Genomic DNA, 22,892 nt, shown 5'->3' on the forward strand with positions numbered 1-22,892 from the left:
ACACACTCCGAGAACCACTAATCTAATCCAACCCCTTCATTTTCTACATGAAGAACATGAGGCCAGGAAAGGTTATGTGATCAGCCAAACCTTTCCTCCCCAACACATTCATGTGTACAGCCATTTGGGGCTAGAATTCAGAGGTCCTGATTCCCATTCATTCAGCTACTCAAGAGACTGAGGCAGGAGCACAGCTTAAGCCCAGAAGTTCAAGTCCAGCCTAGGCAACATAGCAAGACCCCATTTCAAACAAAAAAGGGCAAGAATGCAAGCATGCAAACAAATAATCCTTGTATGTCTGGGTTTGGACTTGGAATACTTTTAAACACAGTGAACTAAAAAGAACTCATCTTATTAAGGCAAAGGTCTTACTTTGAGGCTTTAGGAGAACCCATCTTTTGTTCTAGATTCTAAACCAGAAGTCTGCAAACTACAGCCCATAGTCCGAATCTGGCCCACCATTTATTTTGATAAGGTCTATGAGTTAAGCATCAATGTTACATGTTTTAATGGTTAAAAAATATCAAAGGAATAATATTTTGTAATACATGAAAACTACATGAAATTCAAACATCAGTATCCACAAAATTTTACTGGCACACAACCATGCTCATTCGGTTATGTATTGCCTATGGCTGCTTTCATGTTACAAGAGTTGAGCAGCTGCAACCTGAGAGACCATAAGGCCTGCAAAGCCTACAAATTTTACAGAAAAAATCTGTCAATCCCTACTCTAGACAGTTTGTTGTTGTTATTTAGGAATCTGAATTTACAATGCCAGATCCAGTAAACTAAGTTACCAGGTTTTAATTCATCTAAACTAGCATGACTTAAAACTATCGTTTTGTTATAGTACAGATTCAGCTTAAATGAAACTAGAAGAAAATACATAAATACATAGTTCATGTCAACAAACTACTTTTTAAGCTGATGTAAGAATAAATCAAAACAGCCTACCTCTTTTGTCTTCAGTGGTATATCTCCAAGGTACACCTTGTACATCTTATTAATGATGGCAGGATTATTCCAGTCAATTAAGCTATGGAAGGTTTCAACACAGGTTGTTAAAATTATTTTTTCCTCCTCCTTCAGTGATTTCAAAAAAATTATAGCCCCATCATTTCTTAACAAAAGAAAATGTTAGAAATACACAAATGAAATGGGCAATTGACATTGTAGAAGAGAAGGAAAAGAAAGGTACTAATTTCTATTAAAGTTTGTTTTTAAACCAAAACAAACACAAATCACTTATCCCACCCTGACTCAACGGATTATTGTATCCAATGGCACAATTTGGTACCACAAGAAAAATGGACACTGTTCCTACACAGATGGGTTCACAGGGCCAATGGCATGGAGCAACTCCAACAGAGCAGAGCTTTACTACACTTGTTCAAAGAGGCCTGGGGCAGGGTAGGATTTGTCTGTTTAACCATTTGGCAATTCAAAAGTGATAAGGAAACTGACAAAAAAATTTGTACCCATGAAATTAAAGCCACACCTAGGAAGCTTGCAAGCCACTTTATTTCTCTAATGTTATGTCACTGTGATTCCCAGCATCCCCCTCCTTATCTACCAGTACACACTTGCAGTTTTAATTCTGCAGAGTAGTTATGCTGCCATTAGTCACTAAGACTTAATTCTGTTTGGGCCCCACAATAAGATGAACTCAGATATAAGATGATCGGTGAAGGCCGGGCACAGTGGCTCACACCTGTAATCCCAGCACTTTGGGAGGCCGAGGCGGGTGGATCAACTGAGGTCAGGAGTTCAAGACCAGCCTGGCCAACATGGTGAAACCCCGTCTCTACTAAAAATACAAAAATTAGCCGGGCATGGTGGTGCGGTCTATTTTTTATATATATACAAAATATAGAAATAAAAATAGCAGTTTCAATAGAAACATAAATGAGTTTATCCACTGCTACTGTAATCCCAGCTACTTGGGAGGCTGAGGCAGGAGAATCACTTGAATCTGAGAGGTGTAGACTGCAGTGAGCCGAGACTGCACCACTACACTCCATCCTGCATGACAGAGCAAGACTCCACCTCAAAAAAAAAAAAAAATGATGGGTGATTCGCTCCCACCCTCTGCAGCAGATCCCACCCAATCATTTCATAAACCTAGCAATAATGCAACCCTTCCTTCCATTTGACTGGTGTACCACACTATATTCTCTCTGCCCTTTGACACTAGTTCTGCTTTCAAGCTATCCTGTGTTTGTGCAAACATATGAAGCTGCTTTGACTGCTTTTCAGATTTATCTTTCTTTCATAGTTTATCAATATGCTTCTTAGAATAGCCACAATCCCGCTATCCTCAGAGGCATTCTACAATTCTGTTTTGGATATGAATCACCTACATCTTTCCTAAGCTGATTGCTACTAACTAATCCTCAAGCTCTGCCATTGCTTTTCTTTCATAATACTTGAGGTTTAGAGATTTCAGACAAAACAAACACTTTAGTAAAAGAAACTAAAAACTTAGTAGTAATTAATTTCATTCATATTTTGGCAAATATGTAATATTCCATAAAGATACATATAGTAATTTACTTAACTACATCCCCATTATGGAAAACTGAATTTGTTTTCATATTTTAACAATGATAGAAAATGATATAATGAACAAATCTATAAAATTTTTCTAAATCTCTTCCTGCTTTCGAATAATTTCCTTAGGACAAATTCCCAAAAGACTGAGATAAAAGGATAGAAATATCTTTATGATTCATTACTTATTGCAAACTGCTTTCCAAAACTTCATTTCAATTTATAATGCCAATCAACAGGGTATAAAATTAGCAGTTTTGGCCGGGAATGGTGGCTCACGCCTGTAATCCCAGCACTTTGAGAGGCCAAGCCACATGGATCACCTGAGCTTAGGAGTTCAGGAGCAGCCTGGGCAACATGGTGATACACCGTTTCTACTAAAAATACAAAAATTAGGTAAGTGTGGTGGCCAACGCCTGTAGTCCCAGCTACCTGGGAGGCTGAGGCATGAGAATCACTTGAACCTGGGAGGCGGAGGCTGCAGTGAGCTGAGATCGTGCCACTGCACTCCTGCCTGGAAACAGAGAAAGACTCTGTCTCAAAAAATAAATATATAAATAAAAATAAAAATAGCAGTTTCAATAGAAACGTAAACGGGTTTATCCAGTGCTACTGGTATCCCATTCATTTATTTTTCATTGACTTTATTTCTTATACAGAATATTTTCTGTAAGTCTACTTGCTATCTGTATCTCCTCATGTGTGAATTAGAATCTATTCAGCAACTCTTTTCATGAATGTAATTTTCACTGTATTAACCATAATACATACAAAGGCTTTATTAAAAGTAATCTCAAATGGTTTGAGACAGAGAAAAAAACAAAAATTAGTAACTTCTTGAACTGACACTTTTCTTAACATCAATTCTTGTCTCATCTACCTAGCCAAAAGTCTCATTGATTGTGATGACATTTCTAACCTAGTCCAGCTATAAACAGCATCTCCATACAGATTTTCTTCTCTGTCTTATACAGAATTCAACTCTTTAGCAAACTTTATTACAAACTGGGTATATTTAATCATCTCCTCTAAGTTGAATGCCTCATTACATAAAATCCTAAAAATATATATATATATATATATATATATATATATATATATATATATATATATACACATACATGTGGCAAGTAAGCTTTGAGAAATCCAGCCCTTTCAATCTTGAAAGCTTACAGAGAAGTAGTTACCTCTGTTTGCTTTTCAACTCCAGGTCTGCTGCCGTTGCCACACTGTGGCGTGTGTCACTAGAAGCAATCACCAAATGGAGAACAGCCTCGAGTTCAGGCACCTGTTCAGCTTCTATGAATTTCACGATTCCCAATTTGCACTGTAGACAAATGAAGGCAAGGAGAAAGAACAGTCAGGGGAGCAAGGGACACCCACTCAAAGTACTGCTTAACATATCAGTGTGGTCACAAACCAAAGATGAGCAGTAACAACAGTAGCAGCTCTTACTTGGGCTTACAATGTGCCAGGGACTATACTAAAGCACATATATTCATAATTTCACTTAATCCTCACAAGCTATCAATCATTATACCCATTTTTTAGCTAAAAATACTGAGGCAAGGCTTTAAGACACTGGTAAACAATTAAGGCAGGATTCAAACCCAAGTCTCTCTGACTCCAAAATTATTATGATACACAGCCACCCTAGTGAAGTTACACAGCCTCTCTAGAGTGATGAAGTCTTGAAGTCCAAATTTGGGGCCTCCAGATAAGACAGTGGTACACCAGGAATAAAGTGCCCCATGGATTTTCCTGACAGTTCAAAAAGAACTAAACAACTCACATTCCATGGAGTTTCACTCTATTGCTAACATACAAAGGATACGATTTCAAATGTTAGCTACTCAATACAAGTGAAATTCTAATCAAACAGTTTTCAATTTAATTGACTGGTTGAAATGAAACAGACTAAAGAGAGATTCTGCTTAGAACTTCATGCAATGTAAAGATGCTATGAATTTCACTACAAATGACTGTATTCAGGATAATATACCTGAAAAAATAAAATTTCATTTTCATCTTAAAAAATCGTCACATAACAGTTTTCACATATACTAGGATTAATAAAGTTTTACAATTATTAAATGAGAAAAAAACACAATTTAAAAAAGTATAACAGATCAAAAAAGGACCTGCCTTCCCTCCCCCGCTCAACACAACTTACTTTTAACAACAGCTACAATAGAAAAGATTCAAACATTTGTACAGCCATAAAAAAGACACTTATGGAAGTCAAGTACACAAAGATATAAACTAAACAAAAAATACGTAAAGAAAACAGAAAATGATACAGATGTCCATCAATAGGAGACTGGTTAAAAAATATCACATACAATTGTATGCAAACATTCAAACGAATTACTTTTTTAAAAATTCAAAATACTGTTCAATATAAAAAGCAAACTACAAACAATGTATTACATGACAAGTAGAAATGTATTATTTAAAACTGTGAACACATACACACATGCACAGAGCAAACTGTAGACAGATGACAAACTAGTGTGACAGGATTCCAGGTAACTTTTTTTTTTTGAGACAGAGTCTTGCTCTGTCACCCAGGCTGGAGTGCAGTGGCGCAGTCTTGGCTCACTGCAACCTCTGCCTCTGGGTTCAAGCAATTCTCGTGCCTCAACCTCCCCAGTAGCTGGGACTACAGGCACACACCACCATGCCTGGCTAACTTTTGTTTTTGTTTTGTTTTCTTAGTAGAGATGGGGTTTTGCCATGTTGGCCAGGCTGGCCTCGAACTCCTGACCTCAAGCGATCTGCCCAACATGGCCTCCCAAAGTGCTGGGTTTACAGGCATGAGCCACCACACCTGGCCTTTTTTATTTATTTATTTATTTTTACTCAGAGACTTGCTCTACTGCCCAGCCTGGAATGCAGTGGCACGATCTCAGCTCACAGCAACCCCCACCTCCTGGGTTCAAGTGATTTTCATGCCTCAGCTTCCCACGTAGCTAGGGTTACAGGCGGGTACCACCACGCCCAGCTAATTTTTGTATTTTTAATAGAGACAGGGTCTCACTCTGTTGCTCAGGCTGGTCTCGAACTCCTGGCCTCAAGCGATTCACTCGCCTCAGCCTCCCGAAGGGCTGGCATTACAGGCCTGAGCCAATGCATCCAGCCCCTTAATTTTTAATTTCTCTACTATTCTTAATTACTTGAATATTTACATTAGGTTTATAATTAGCAAAAACATGTTTTACTTGGAAGAAAAAGTATAAAACAAAGAGATATTTTAAAATTAGAGGAAACAGCTTTCACCCCTGAAACTAAACTGTTCGTTTCAGCACTAGATTATGAAACTGACAAAATACACACAGACGCGTATTGGCAAATAATGACCAATTTAAGATTATAATTGAACTATAACAATTTTTCTCCAGCATTTGTAGCTTTAACCCTCAGATAATCCCAGATTCAAAGCCTGGTACTAAAAGTGAGACCCTGGTAAATCTCAAAACCTCCATGCCTTTCAGAAAATGGAACTAACAATTTCTATACTTCACTGGGTTGCTGTGACAGTTGAATGAGATATTGTATTCAAAGTACCCAGTACAGTGCCTGTCACATAGATTGCACTCAATAAAGAGTAGCTTCTGTTAATTCTTTACCTTTCTTACTTACATAATAGTTTAAGGAGGAAAAAAAAAAAATCCATAAAGCATGAAGAAGGAGATCAAATCAATTATACCCCTTACTGAATAAAACATTCTATAAATTTGTGAATGCCAAGAATGCCCCACTTGCCTCTTTTTCCCTCTCCTAGGAACACTGTTTTAATCAATGGTCACTTACATTCCCCCCAAAAAAAGGATCAAATCATTTAGACTGCCATGGAGAAATAAAGGAAGGATCAGAAGACTAACCCATGTTGCTTGAATTCCAAAATAATTACATACTGATCTCATCTGTTCTTCCCTGAAGTGCCTGATGACACAGACACAGTGAGGCACCTTCTCTGTAGAGCACCAGTCATTTTTAAAAGCTGCTCAGAGAACATCTGTGTCCTGTTTAAATCCAGAATAAAATTCTTAATGCCAATTTTTAAATTCCCAAGAAGTAATATAACAGGGAGTCATGCTTTTCCCCACATTGTCACCTGTGAAGTGCTGGGGCTCCTCACTTTACATAAAATGTACAGCCCTTAAAAGTTGAATAATGTAAGAAAAATAGTACTTTAACTGCACCATAAAAGCTAGATGATAATTTAACCTACAATTTAAGAATTAAAATGACAAAAGTTAAAGAAAATTTTTAAATGACAAAAGTTAAACATATTCAATTTATAAGTGAGTTGTGTTTTATACTTGAAATATGTAAGCAATATTAGAAAAACTAAACAGCATGTCCCACTCCTCCCTGCCCCTAGGGCTTAATAAATAACTAGCATGAACAGAACACATTACATCAACTGCTCCTTTCAAACATTTTTCAATGGAGAGCCTGAATATACTAGAACTATGTTTTATATGGTTCATGAACTTCATAGGGGCAAATGTCCACAATCAAGTACTATTATGAGCAAACAGTGTGTGATACCTGTTCCAATTGTTCAGGTGTCCATGGGTTATCACCAATAACTCGTTTAGCTGCATAAAAGCTCATTCCCGGAGGAGGCTGTGGAATTCCAGAACCTCCTCCACTGTTTGAAGAAGAACCCTGTGCTGAAGATGAATTTTGGCGACTCTGGGATTCATTTAACACGTAACTGGAAAGGAAATAACACTTTAACCCTCTATAAAAACACAAGCATTTACATCTATATATGCATACAAAACATTCAATCATATACTGTCCTCCTACTGTATTTTACTAGAAGAATGAACACTTGAAATTAAAATTTCATCATAAAAATATTTTAAGGTATCTAGAAAAGATATATCTTCAGCCAACTAACCAGAAGAACATGTCATTTAACTTGGTTACAAATGAACTACAACTGTTACCAACAATGAATATAAATATTTTGATCATTCTCCATCTATAAATGATTGCTCCAATAGCTACTCCAGAATCACCACATTCTGAGTTTTGAGCTGCCAAATATGGAGAAAAGTTTGTTGACAAAGGGGACTGGGAGGAGCTATTGTACTATACCCAGAGTATTTTTACAGTCATTCTCATTTCTACGAAGCTGTAATTCACCTTCAATCCTCCCTGAACTGAGGTCTTTATCCCTACATTAGAAAACCCACTGAAACCTCCAAATGGCGTACCACATAAGACACAAAGTCCCCAAAATGAAAAAACTCAAAAGGGCCCAAAGAAGAAAAGTTACACAAGAACTGACTTTTCCCATTACATGTTCAAAGCCCTTTGCACCACCTGGTTAATTTATCATCCCTATTTCATTTAAGCTTCTATGGTAGAGAAATAAGATCTCCAAGAAATTCATTTTGATGCAATTAAACTGTTATTACTCATCTACAAAACGAAGTTTTTGATATAAATATTAATTCAAATCTCTTAAAACTAAAGATCTATGCTATTAAATTCCATTATCATATTGGATATTATAATAAAATATCCACTATAATAAAAGTTCAAGAAAACACTTAGAACCTGATAGGACAGTAAATTATTCCACATTACTTACATGTCATATTTATTCAATTCCTAAATTTATCTATTTTTTAAAAATCTCCTAAGGAATCGCTTTAATGTTATTATATAAATGACCCAAGTTCTCATTAATAAGAAAAATGTGAGGAATCACTGGCTTGGTTACATCATGTTCCTAAGGTAAATCTGAATTTCAAGGTTTATCTACCAAAGCCATCATCACCTGTCATTCTGGCTGCCTCCTGATTTAACAAATATAAAAGGAAGTTTTTTTATTTCTAAGTTGTAGCAAGACTGGTGGCATTAAGTAAATCAATCAATAAGTTAATACATCTTAATACTGCATAAAACATCCTAAGGCTGGGTGTGGTGGCTCAGGCCTATAATCCCCTGGCCCAATATAGGTCCAGGCCTATAATTCGGGATGCCAAGGTGGGAGGATCGCTTGAGCCCAGGAGTTTGAAACCAGCCTAGGCAACATGGTGACCCCCTATCTCTACAAAAAATACAAAAAAATTAGCTGGGCATGGTGGCGCGCACCTGTAGTGCCAGCTACCCAGAAGGCTGAGGTGAGAGGATTGCTTGAACCCAGGAGGTCAAGGCTGCATTGAGTTACCACTGCACACCAGCCTGGGTGACAGAGTGAGACCCTGTCTCAAACAAACAAACATCATCCTAAACACAAGACAGAGGAATATAAGGAGATGTAACATCGAGTCTCTGCCATCTGGAGTAAGCTGAGACAGTAACAACCTAACACATGTAATAGCATCTGCCATTTTATCAGAAGCAAAGAAACTGCTGAGAAATAAGAAATGATATAACAGGTGGTGAGAGTGAACATGGAGTGACTGAAGGCCCAGAAAATTGGGCTTCCAAACAAGAGGGGCAGGAGGAGAACAAATTTGTTCATCACACCGCATGAACTCTCGTTCCTGGATTGAGAAACAAATGATACGGAGCTCCACATGCCTAGCTTATCATGTACACGTAATTTTGTGATCAGGAAAGAAACAAGATGAAACCAGCATTTTGGAAAAATTTATCTGGCAGAGGGACAAAGTAAGTAGACTAGAAGTAGATCACAATCCGGGCTCTATGCCAGAGACCAAAGCTACATGACTACAAGGGGCTCACCATCTACTAGGGGAGATGGAAATGTCTACAATGTGGCAAAAACACACAGTGGCCATATAGGCAGGTATTTCGTGTTTTTATGACACAGAAAATAGTGCAATTATATCTGCCTAGGAGAAGAAATTTGTCAGAGACAAACGGAGTTGACATTTAGGCCAGTTTAGGATGTTTTTTTCTTTTTTTTGTTTTTGAGACAGGGTATTGTTCTGTCACCAGGTTGGAGTGCAGTGGCATGATCATAGCTCACTACAGCCTCAACCTCCCAGGCTCAATCAAAACTCCAGCCTCAGCCTCCCAAGTAACTGGGACTACAGGTGCATGCCATGGGGCCTGACTAATTTTTGTATTTTTTTGTAGAAATAGGGTTTTGCCATTTTGCCTAGGCTGGTCTCAAACTTCTGGGCTCAAGGGATCTGTTCTGCCTCGGCCTCCCAAAGTGCTGAGATTACAGGTGTGAGCCACTGCACCTGGCCAGGATGCTGTTTTTCGAAGTGTCTTTCTGTTGTTTTCTTTCTTTCTTTTTTTGAAGAAGCATTCTAGGCGGACAGAAAGGCATTCTCTTAAAAATAAACAGCAAGGACACATAAGAGTGCATGAAATGCATAATGACAGGATATGAGAAACCAAGGATTTTAAGGTGTTGCCTGATGAGATCTGTGTTTTGAAAATCCGGTAAAGCACAGAGAGGTGGTATAGAGAGATTTGAAGAAGTGGAGCCGCTGGGAAAGAAATTATGACAAGAGTTGAAAAGAGGTAAAACTAGACAATAGCAGTGGGAAGGGTTCCAGACACAGCAAGGAGAAGGAAGGAGGCAGTATGCAACTGATATTGCAGCAACAAAGAAGAAAAAAGCTGGAGACAATTTATCATTGTATGGCTAGGTGGCAAAGAGAACCATCATAGCACTGATAGCAAATTTAAAAGAGAAACTTTTTTTTTTTTGAGAGAGTCTTGCTCTGTTACCCAGGCTAGTCTGAAACTCCTAGCTCCCAGTGATCCTCCCACCTTGGCCTAAGAGGAACTATTTTTATGGGGGAAGACTGATTTCACCTTAGGCAGGTAGAGTCTAAAAATCATAACAGCAACTCAGCATTTGTAAGGCCAATAAGCAGTGGAGCTGAAGTTTAGAAGAGGTTTAGAAGAAAAAAATCTCTATAAACATAAATGATGTTGAGATGCATTCATTTACTAGTGAGAGTTGAATCATTTAAAATAGTATTTAACTCCACATAGTAAAAGCAGTCAAGAACAAGATTGCTTTGTTTTTATTTTTTAACTCACCCATAAGGCATCAGAAGGACATCTAGCATGAAGTCCAAAAGCAGCTGCACAGTCTTTGGTTTCTCAGCAAGATTAAATGGAGAAGCTGATTTTGATGATTCAACAGGGTATTTCATGTGAAAAAGGGTTGGTATTAAAAGATGCATTAAGCTGAAAAAACAATTACATTTATTGCAACCACTTAAAAAATGAGATTTTTATACATGCAAAACACAGACAAAACAAAAATCACATAACAAAAACTAGCAGTTTTAAGCAAGAGACGTTCCTTTTCAACACCACTAATTTACAAAGTCCTGATATAGGGACTGGCCTAGAATTCTTTTTTATTGAAAGTTCAGTATATTGAGTGATGATTAGCATTTAGCCAATCTGGCTCCTCACTAAAATTATCCGAAAAAAATACATAAAATGGGCTCAATGTTAATATCTAAAGTTTCCACAAGAGATTTTATATGAAATCTTAAGTAAAGTTCAACTTACAATTTGTCTTTTCATAAAGAATTATTTTCCAGGCCAGGCACAGTGGCTCTTGCCTGTAATCCCAGCACTTTGGGAAGCCGAGGCGGGCAGATCACAAGGTTAGGAGATAGAGACCATGGTGAAACCCTGCCTCTACTAAAAGTACAAAAAATCAGCCGGGCCCAGTGGCGGGCGCCTGTAGTCCCAGCTACTCAGGAGGCTGAGGCAGGAGAACGGTGTGAACCCAGGAGGCGGAGCTTGCAGTGAGTCAAGATCACAACACTGCCTGGGTGACAGCACAAGACTCCATCTCAATAAATAAATAAATAAATAAAAATAAAGAATTATTTTCAGTCAGGCACAGTGGCTCATGCCTGTAACCCCAGCACTCTGGGAAGCCAAGGTGGGCAGATCATCTGAGGTCAGGAGTTCGTGACCAGCCTGGCCAACATGGTAAAACCCCATCTCTTCTAAAAATACAAAAAGTTTGCTGGCCATGGTGGCAGGCAGCTGTAATCCCAGTTACTCAGGAGATTGAGGCAGGAGAATCACTTCAACTCGGGAGGCAGAGGTTGCAGTGAGCCAAGATTGCATCATTGCACTCCAGCCTGGGCGACACAGTGAGATTTCATCTCAAAATATATATATATATATTCCACAACTAAAGTTATTCTAAAAATTAAAAATCAATCGTATTAATATTTTGAATATAATATTAAAATTTCCACTGCATGAATTTAAGTAACAGGCCTCAGTAATTCCTTTCACTAACATCTTTTGATACTCTTAAAACATCCGAAAACAATTTCACAGTGCTTATGATGTCTATTAATTTTACTTGTAAACTTCTTCTGTATTACAGCATTTCTTTAAAAATGAATATGCACTAAAAGGTGAACTGAAAATATGATTTCACTCCATCTTTCCTCTATACTTCTGCACTCTTCATCATGATTCTCACTATGACAGGGCTACAACAAAGAACTTTTGCCTAAGCCTAGAAACAAATGATGTTATCTAAAACCCTTTTCACCTCTCCAGTTCCCAAAACAATACAAACGAGTGCTCTGTTCCTTAAGAAAACCACTGTGAAACTTTACATCTTCCAATATAGAAATGTTTTGATGCAAAGGATTTTTAATTCTAATTTTTGCAATCACATAAAATTAACTGCTTCAAGATAACTAGCCAAAAAAATGCACACACTTAGATAAATGTTGTTAGTTCTGCACATTTTTCAATGTTCACATCAAGAAATTTTATGATAGTATTAACGAAACAGTAACTTTGAGGTACCATGGAAAATTCTATTATTTGTCAGCTAAAACAGCTCAAGACCTCCCATTTGCTCAAGTAAAACCAAACATGTGAACTAATATTTGAAAGGCAGTTGTTGACTCCTGTAGGAGGGAAATTAGATAATTGAGGAAACCGTACCTATCCTGCTGTGGCTGAGGCTTCCCTTCCATGGCAGTAAGAAGCGTAGGGGCCAGTTCACATTGTTTTTCCACTGGTAGGCGAGGATAGCCCATTTTAACATAAATTATAGTAAAATTCTAATGCAATAAGAGAAAAGCAAGTGAGTGTGAAGGAAATACTCTATGATTTCAATGAAAATATATGATTGATAACTTAAGAGAGTTATGGTTACAACAAAGACATTGTAAACGTGACTCATCCTCCCTCCACATGTTTACTGCACCTTTACCAACTACTGTATCTCAGAGGAAGAATTCCAGTCCAACTTATTCAAAATGCTTGCTTTAAAGTAGGTCAAATGTGAGGTAGCATGGACTAATCTAAAGCATTCATATATGCAGTTTATCGTGGAGAAGAAAAAAATAATCATTCAACCTATTTACACCTACACACTACACATTAGCATCAGATCTCCCAGCCTGTTGCATTAATCCTTACAAGCTAGGAGGAGATGAGGTGTTGACAAATCCTAGACTGCCATTTCTCACTGGTCAAATGACTAAAACAAACTTAGTATACTGCAGCACTCTGTGGTTCCTCATTCCAGTAACTCACCAATGCAGGATGAACCAAAGGAAATTGAGTGCTGCGTGTCTGTGCAAGGCTGAGCATCCCAAATTTGAAAATCTGAAATTCAAAATGCTACAAAATCTGGAATTTTACGAGTGCTAACAAGACACAGAAAGGAAATGCTCCTTGCGGCATTTCAGATTTTGGATTTGGGATGCTAAATCAGGTAAGTATGATGCAACTATTCCAAAATCCAAAACACTTTTGGTCCCAAGCATTTCAGATAAGGGATACTCAACCGGTATCACTATAATCTGTGTGAATACTGCATTTTAAGCAAACCCATAAACAGATACCTGGATTTACAGATAAGATTAAGAATTGCTTTTCTGAAGCTTTTTTATTTTTTTCCCCCGAAGATGGAGTCTCGCTCTGTCACCCAGGCTGGAGTGCAGTGGTGCAATCCTGGCTCACTGCAACCTCCACCTCTGAGGTTCAAGTGATTCCCCTGCCTCAGCATCCCAAGTGGCTGGGACTACAAGCATGCGCCACCACGCCCGGCTAATTTTTGTATTTTTAGTAGAGATGGGGTTTCACTATGTTGGCCAGGCTGGTCTTGAACTCCTGACCTCATGATCAGCCCGCCTCAACCTCCTAAAGTGCTGGGATTATAGGCATGAGGCAACGTGCCTGGCCTCTGAAGAATTATTTACTAAAGTAAATGGGCTTCATAAGATTATTTCTTTAAATAAATTATATTTGGCATTTTTATTGGCACACAGTGTTCCTATTTGCTTAAAGAAAGGAAATGTGTAATTGAGCCAAATATCCAGAACAGGCACAGACAAAATGACGTCTGGACCAATAACAGGCTCCAAAAGGTTTGTGACTCCAGAGGTTAGATAAGATTCAATCGATTCTGCCTCAATGCTAGGAACTACAAGGACCAGGAAAAAAACATCACCTGCCATCACACAGCACCAACATTTTTTACATTTAATTTTTATGAAGACAACACTTTAAAAGGAATGTTTCTTACCAGTCAGATTTACTCCACTTTATAAAAAAGTTATCTTTCTGAATACACATCAAAAACACAAGATTTTTTAAAATTCACTTTATTTTTTGCCATTTTACTCATTTTTTTCCTCCATTATGCTTTATTTGTGCCCAAGCCGTATAACATTTCCCTCTATTCAGACCCATCTCATATAGTCTCTTACCAAAAATCAAATCATTATTTTATATAACAACATACCTGACAAGTCATTTCACCGACATTCCTTTGCCCAATGTAAACAGCCACTCATTACCCTGCTACTGTAAAGTAGCATTTCCTCTGGATTGGTACTCAGTGGAAAAACAGTATGTCATTTAAAAAAAAAAAAAAAAAAAAACTCATGTTTCATTTAGAAGTGGTCTAAGGTGAAATTTTAAGCTTGCCAATATGTTGATGACATCTGATAAATGTTAGGGAAGAAAATTTGCTATGAGTCAGAAAATATTCCAATACAACACTCACTGTGACAAAGGAAACTGCAGCAGGGTCCTGGTACTGAACCAACAGTGTCTCTACTGGAAGTTGTATTTTGGGGCGGCTTTTTATACGTTTATTCAGATGCACCAGCAGTTCCATTACCTAAAATACAGAGAGATGGGAACTGAAGTTATTGAGCATATCTTAAAAACCACTCATCTTAAAATTCATTTCTCAGATGTTATCTATGTTAGTGAATAGTAGCTACTTTGTTCTTTTAAAGGGTGTAAATTTTACATCCCAGAAAGGGAGTATACACTACATGAGTCTTGTTCAAAAATACTGTCTCCCAAAAATCTATGCACTAGTGAATTTCTTTTTTTCTTTTTTCAGAGTCTTGCTCTGTCGTGCAGGCTGGAGTGCAGTGGCACAATCTTGGCTCACTGCAACCTCCACCTCCCCAATTCAAGCAATTCTTCTGCCTCAGCCTCCCGAATAGCTGGGATTACAGGCATGCGCCAGCATGCCCAGTTAATTTTTCTATTTTTTCACCATGTTGGCCTGCTGGTCTCGAACTCCTGACTTCACGATCTGCCCACCTCTGCCTCCCAAAGTGCTCGTATTACAGGCATAAGCCACTGCACCTGGCTTTTTAATTTTTGACACGGAATCTCGCTCTGTTGCCCAGGTTAGCATGTACTGGTGTGATCTCAGCTCACTGCAACCTCCGCCTTCTGAGTTCAAGCATTTCCCCTGCCTCCGCCTCCCGAGTAGCTGGGATTACAGGTACCAGCCATCACACCTGGCTAATTTTTGTATTCTAGTAAAGACGCAGTTTCATCATGTTGTCTAGGCTGGTCTCAAACTCCTGATCTCAAGCAATCCACCCACTTAGGCCTCCCAAAGTGCTGGGATTACAGGTGTGAGCTACCACGCCCAGCCAAGTGAATTTATTTTTACGATGGCCTTTAGTTAAAGTTGAGATCCAAGTTGGGCCTAGACTGAAGCATGTCCCCCAAGAAGAACAGATTATTGCAACATACCATGAATACTATGAAGAGAGAGACATACAAGATACAGTGGATTTCCAGAAGAGAAAAGTATCTGCTCTATCAAGAAGGACTTCAAGGAGGAAGTGACAGGAACACTGAATTCTGAATAATTAATGAGTTCCAAGCAGAGTATCAGTTATAAGAAGGTTTGGGGCACACTGCGTCTGACTGAAGCCCAGAATGGTTAAGAGTTCATAAAAGCAGAAAGGATTCTGGCAAAATGCTGAGGCATTTTTATTTTTGTCTGGGAGTTGCTTTTTGTTTGTTTTTATTATACTTTAAGTTCTAGGGTACATGTGTACAATGTACAGATTTGTTACATAGGTATACACGTGCCATGTTGGTTTGCTGCACCCAACAACTCGTGATTTACATTAGGTATTTCTCCTCCTAATGGTATCCCTCCCCCAGGTCCCCACCCCCCAACAGGCCCCAGGGTGTGATGTTCCCCGCCCTGTGTCCATGTGTTCTTGTTGTTCAACTCCTACCTATGAGTGAGAAGATGTGATGTTTGGTTTTCTGTCCTTGTGATAGTTTGCTTAGAATGATGGTTTCCAGACTCATCCATGTCCCCGCAAAGGACATGAACTCATCCTTTTTTATGGCTGCATAGTATTCCATGGTGTATATCTGCCACATTTTCTTAATGCAGTTTATCATTGATGGACAATTGGGTTGGTTTCAAGTCGCTATTGTGAATAGTGTGAGGCATTTTTATTGTATTCTGAATATCATCTGATACTATCAAATAATTTGTAAGAAATAATAACCTTCCTCTCCTTTAAGTGGGAAAAGAGGGCAAAACAGAAATTGACAAGTCAACAGTTTGCATGGACAGAAAGGGATGTACAGAGGCTCATGTCAAATCCTCAATTATACTACAATAAAAAGATTATCTGCCAAGAGAAAAGAAATCGAGCATTGAGAAGTAAGATTTGTAGAAAGTCTTGCCTAAGAAAGACTCAAGAGTTTAAGATAATTATTCTGCAGGGCCAGGTTTACACTATTCTCCCTCATTTCTGAAATTTGTGCTCTAGCCTCAAAGCACGCACAAGGAAAGATGTGGAGATGTTTGACAGTGACAGCAAAAAATTCCAAGAGATCTAGAGCAATAACGAAATAGGTGAATTATGTTTAGGAATAAAAACAACTCTGTAATCAATGTTGAATGAATGATAAAATAGTAATAATAAAATAGCTACCATTTATCACACAGTTTCTATGCACTCTTCCCCCAGGCATTCCTTATCTAATATGATTCTCATGACAACCAGTGAGGTGGTGTCATTCCCATTTCACAGATGAGGAAGCAGAAGCCTCAAGTAAAGTAACTTGTCCAAGGATACTGGGCCAGCAAATAGCAGTCAAAATATGACTCCAGAGCCCATTTTTTTTAACTTTTTCAAACACTGATATTTGAACTCACATCAGTGACAGTGTTTGTCAGTGAGACATGATACCTTCCAAGAAGCTAGAAACTTGCATTGTCATCCATACTTCATCCAAACTTCCTATCTGTCCTGGATCTGTGATACTGCTAGGGGACAAGGGAAAACAATCAGGAGGAAGTAGTCTAAAGGAAAGAGCCCTCTTCTGACATTCTAATCTAGGCTGATTCCTAGAGGGACTCTATAGAAAATTATACTGATGGAGATAGAGAATCTTGCCCACAATTACATGCTTTTTTTAATAATAAATTTATTTTGATTTTTTTTTCCAAGACAGGGTCTCACTCTGTCACTCACGGTGGAGTTCAGTGGCATTATCATAGCCAACTGCAGCCTCGAACTCCTAGTCTCAAGGAATCTTCCTATCTCAGCCACTGCAGTAACTGGGACTACAAGCACATGCTACCATGCATGGCTTTTTTCTTTCTTGTTGGTAGAAATGAGATCTTGCTATGTTTCCTAGGCTGGTCTCAAAACTATCTTCCAACCTCAGCCTCCCAGAGTGCTGGGATTACAGGCATGATCTACTGCACTTGGCCTATTTTTAATTTTAAATGGATTAATTACTTAATTTCCTACTAGCATTATTGTCACGTTAAATATCGGCGAATTTCCTAAATATGGTTATATCTTGTCTGGAATCCTCTATAAACCAAGAAAGATTTAAAAATCACTTGTGGAATTCAAATAACATTTCAAAGGCTACTGTAAATATTTAATGAAAAGATAAGTCAGAGAGTTTAGCACAATGCTTACTATATAACAGGCTATTTTAGCTGTTTGATTCCATTTCCCCTATTCCAAAGGTTTTCCAACTTAACCAATTTGACAAGGACAAATAAAAATGCTATTTTATTAGTATAAATTAAATATATTAAGTTCAAAATGATTACATTTATCCTTATTACTTTATTCTATTTTATTGCTTTTTAAAGTTATAATAAAAAGATATATTTATTATAACAAATCAAGTGGAAAATCTCAAGCATCCTTTTTCCCTTGTCCTTTCACAGCCCCTTGAAGACACCAGTGTTGACAGTTTGATAACGAAAAAGTGAAAGAAGGGAAGAGAAGGAAAGAAAGGGAGAGAGGGAAAGGACAAATAGACCAAGTGATAAAACAGGTTAATAATCATGTATATTTCAAAATAGCTAGAAGATCTAAAATGTTCCCAACCCAAAAGAACAATAAATAAGGTGATGAGTATCCTAAATACTAAATTATTTGATTACATATTACATGCAGGTATCAAAATATCACATGTACTCCATAAATATGTATAATTATGTATCAATAAAATTTTTTCTTAAAAATTTAGGTTAATAATCACAATAACTGATGTAAATGCCCTCAATTCAAACCTCAAAAATATGTGACATTTCCATTGTACTAAGAGATACAGCCAAAGTAAATAAGGTTAAAATTGCAGGCTAGGGCAAATATTTATCAGACAGAAGGAAAGCGATGGTTAACAATACTAATTTTGGATAAAACAGGTTTTGGAGAAAAAACCTTAAATGGAATTCAAAAGATAAAAAATATACATAAAATACTATAATTATTAATAAAAACAAGGTGTTAAACTTGTACATCAAAATGCAGCAAGCCAAGATTATCAAAACTGAAAGAAAAATCAGAAAAACTGTAACAGTAGTATGACATTATACTTCAGGACTACCAACTTATAATAGGACTGGAAGACAGGTTCAAGACATAAATGCACAATGTTACTAACGAATGGCCATAACTCATGCTGAGCTCCATATTCCACAAACAGGAAGTATCCCTTTTATCTTCTGAAAGGCTTTTCTTACAAACATTAGAATACACTTTGAAGGACTGTAACATTTGCACACTATGATCTCTGACCAGAATGCAATAAAACCAGGCAAATTTTATATCAAATATTTTGAAACTAAAAACAACACTCTTATAAATAAGTCAAAGATAAAATGACCAAACTGCACATCAATATAACTATTAAATGTAACTAAAATAGTCATCAAGGAGAAATTCATAAGCTGAGGGCATTTTTGGTTCTTTTTTTTAAACATATTATAATTAAAGAATAAAGCATTTAACTTGATGGCCAAGCTTACATTGTGAAGTTCAAAAGCCCTGGGTTCAAATCCTGGCCTGACCATTTGTTATCTGACCTTAAACAAGTGTATTAATCATACCAAGCCTCAGTTTCATCTATAAAATGGGGATAATGCCTACCTCACATAACCTCGTGAGGATGTAAGTCCTTAGCACTTTTCTTGACACATAAGAAGCATTGACAGATTATTATATAAATTAAAACTTTACACAAGAAAAACATATCTAAAAAAGGAAATAATTTGAATAAAAATAGAAAAAATACAGTTAAAAAGGGAACATTAATCTAAAAGCTGGGTTTCCTTTCAAAATGGCCGATTAAAAGGTTAAAACTTTGGTAGTAATAAAATCAGAAACAAGAATAGAATTTCCCATTTGAAATAATGATAATAGAATATTAAGAGTAATAGTACAAAATTATGTGAGAAAGATATGCTCAACTGCTTCAGTAAACATTTAAAATCTATATGTATTCTATAACATCACATTGTAAACCTCAAATATACATAATAAAATTTATTTTTTAAAAAAACAATAATAGTATCATAGAAGTGAATGATACAAACTGAACATTTAAAGTAGATGGACAGAGTTGAATGACTTTCTATAAAAAAATAAAATACAAAGAAATAAAAAAAAAAAATCTAAGAAAAGTAAATGAGTTGAAACTACTGACAATACTAAGCCTGGACTAATGCAAAAGTTCCCTGTTTGCTCTTCAGCTCTCCACTCTTGGCCTCTACTCCAAGTCTTTCTCCAGCCAACAGCTAGAGTTATGGTGGCACTACCATCAATACCCTTTCAAATTAGTGCCCCTGGAATACCTCTTTCCTCCTATCAGGCTTCCTCTCATGCACTGGAGACATCACTGTGGCCTTCTCCAATTTCCTGAAAGCATCACACTTTGTGTGTTGCTCCGAACACCTGCACAGGGCCTATTAATGGTCTCCCCCATCTCTTAGCCTGGCTACTTCCTGCACACACCAGAGGCCTCCCCTTATACCCCCCACTTAGTCTAAATTATGTCCCAAATATATTCTTTCATAAAATCCTTTCCTTTTCCATCTTGGTATGTATCACAAATTATAATTATGTACTATTTGCCTGACTGTGTTATACTGATTTCCCCAACTAGGTGTTGTCATCATTCATCACCATATCCCCAAGATTTGGCATATAGAAGGCACTCAGTAAATATCTGCTAAATAACGAAACTGATAAAGCTAAGTAAGTAAAGAGAAATCAACTCCTGAAGGGCCTTTTAGACCTTGGTATCCTAAGGGTAAGAGAAGGTCACAGAAGGGTTTTAAATAGAAGAGTGATATAATCAAATGCACGTCTATCTCAGCAAAGAAGGATTAACAGCAGACATGCCAAATACATGACAAGAATGCCATTCCCTCCTGTAAAGAAACATAAACATAAAAGACATTCTTAAAGATACTCTTTCTGCACTGAACCCAAATCAGACTTTGGAATCCTCTCAGGGCAGACCTCCAGGAAGTCACTGCCAATTAGAGTGGCCCAAGGAATAAAACCTGACTATAGCTCAAAGACTGGATGACCTATTATAAATATACTGGAAGACTAATGAACAATTCTACAACTCAAGGGGAAAATGTTCCATGTAGAACAGTTCCATTAAAAAATAAAAATACTGGCCAGGCACAGTGGCTCACACCTATAATCCCAGCACTTTGGGAGGCCGAGGCAGGTGGATCGCTTGAGCTCAGGAATTTGAGACCAGCCTGGGCAACAAAGTGAAACCCTGTTTCTACAAAAAATTTAAACATCAGCCAGGCATGGTGGTCTGCACCTGTAGTCCCAGCTACTTGGGAGGCTGAGGTAGGATGGCGTGAGCCCAGATGATGGAGGCTGTTGTGAGCTGTGATTGTGCCACTGCACTCCAGCCTGGGTGACAGAGTGAGACCCTATCTCAAAAAAAAGAAAGAAAATGAAAATGAAAATACTGATGTGACAGTTATCCAACCTTTTGTAAGAGTACTTTGCAGAATCCTAAAACAGGAGCTATACAATACTTCGCTTAAATTTTTTTTATTTTGCTTACTTTTAGTTAAAATTATAGTCTTTGTCAACAACTAACTAAAGAATATTTTTGCCCCATTACCACACGACTTTCATGTTGGAATCAAGGGCATGGATTTCAGATCATGTCTCCATCCATTCCAGGATAATTATCTCAATTATATTATCTGGCACTGATGCCAAGTAGACAGTTGGTGCTAAAGACAGCTGTGCTAAGGATACAAAAGCTACTTTTAAATCATAAAAGCTGGTTCTATACTTACTCTCCATTTTGAAAGGCCATAATTAAGATCACAAACCTAGAATTCAATAATGGGAACAGAGAACTCACTTGATAATGTGTATTCATTTATTCATTATTTAATTCCCCCAGCTGTCCCAACATGCTTACCTTTTTACGTACTCCTTCTTGGGTGCTAGATAGTTTGAGCAAAACAGGAGGAAGGAATTTAGATATAATATTCTGTAATTGTTCATCTGTTTCAGCATGGCCAAGTCGTAAAAAGACTCGTTCAAGCTGATCTATAATATAAAAAGAAAAAAAGAGAGAGAATTTAGCAAACCAAAACAACCAAGACCAATTATTTTCATAGCTTATTCCTTTCTTCTGTACCGCAATCCTTTAGTCAGAACTTTAACCATAGCTAGCCCTGTACAGATATTTTGACAGAGCTACAAAACAACACCAAAAAGGTGAATTGTTCTATCCTGGTCTACCTTTTAGAATGGAAGAAAACAAACCCAAGAACAAAAAAATTCTCTCCCACATGCAAGGTTATTCAGTTTTAACTGGATACTGGAAAGGATACAAGATTTCTGAAGGCATTTTCTGGAACTAGTTAGTAGAACAAGGGAGCAAAACTTTAATCAACCATTAGTTATTAGGGACAATATATCTATCCCTGGTGAAATTATCTTACTGATGAAGTTTCTCCAAAGGCAGAATCACTGCCCATTACTGTGTTAGGGTTACCTAGTTAGAAAGAAACAGCCAAGTTTCCCCAAGAAAGTCACTATGAGAGACATGTTAAATGACACCATGGGGATACTCTCAGCAAAACCCAGACTGTGATAAACTACAGACAAGGCAACTTCTTCAACCAGTACACTGCTGGGGCAAGCGGGAAGATGGGGATGAAAGGGTAGCCTACGCAAACAACTAGATATTTGATTTTAGGGAATTACTGTTAAAATTGTTTTAGGTACTAGAATGGTACTGTGATTATGCTTGTTTTTTAAAGGTCCCTACAAAAATTGTCAATGGGAATTAGGGAGTTTTCTAATGAGCTAAAAATGTTCTATATTTCAATCTGCGTAATTACAGAGATAAATACATTTATAAAAATTCATCAAACTCTACACTTTCATACCTTCTACTGTATCTACTATACTTCAATTTAAATATATATATTTAAAGGAGTCATTTTTTAGAGATAAAGATGGAAATATCTGCAGGTGAAATAATAGCCAGTAGAATTTTCTTTAAATAATGAGGAGACGGCCAGGCGTGGTGGCTCACACCTGTAATCCCAGCACTTTGGGAGGCCGAGGCAGGCGGATCACAAGGTCAGGACATCGGGGCCATCCTATATTTAACACGGTGAAACCCATCTCTACTAAAAATACAAAAAATTAGCCGGGCATGGTGGCAGGCACCTGGAGTCCCAGCTACCCGGGAGGCTGAGGCAGGAGAATGGTGTGAACCTAGGAGGCAGAGCTTGCAGTGAGCCGAGATTGCGCCACTGCACTCCAGTCTGGACGACAGAG

The 22,892-nt window shown here is 37.6% G+C and overlaps 1 protein-coding gene across 7 annotated transcripts in view; it reads right to left on the reverse strand.

Moving 5' to 3' along the window:
* The window catches only part of ECPAS (Ecm29 proteasome adaptor and scaffold), a 130,057-nt gene that overhangs the window by 74,954 nt on the left and 32,211 nt on the right, over positions 1-22,892 (reverse strand). For all 7 annotated transcript variants that reach the window (XR_002517467.2, XM_031654398.1, XM_021927282.2 and 4 more), the window contains 7 exons: positions 21,517-21,647; positions 14,525-14,641; positions 12,451-12,569; positions 10,552-10,701; positions 7,111-7,279; positions 3,741-3,880; positions 958-1,039 (listed from right to left, as the gene is read on the reverse strand). Coding sequence is in view for 6 of the 7 variants with exons in the window: in XM_031654398.1 (XP_031510258.1) it covers positions 958-1,039; positions 3,741-3,880; positions 7,111-7,279; positions 10,552-10,701; positions 12,451-12,569; positions 14,525-14,641; positions 21,517-21,647 (908 nt within the window). In the remaining variant the exon portion in view is untranslated. The remainder of the gene's footprint in view (positions 1-957; positions 1,040-3,740; positions 3,881-7,110; positions 7,280-10,551; positions 10,702-12,450; positions 12,570-14,524; positions 14,642-21,516; positions 21,648-22,892) is intronic.

This window comes from Papio anubis, chromosome 13 (genome assembly GCF_008728515.1).
Source record: "Papio anubis isolate 15944 chromosome 13, Panubis1.0, whole genome shotgun sequence".
Taxonomy (NCBI): domain Eukaryota; kingdom Metazoa; phylum Chordata; class Mammalia; order Primates; family Cercopithecidae; genus Papio; species Papio anubis.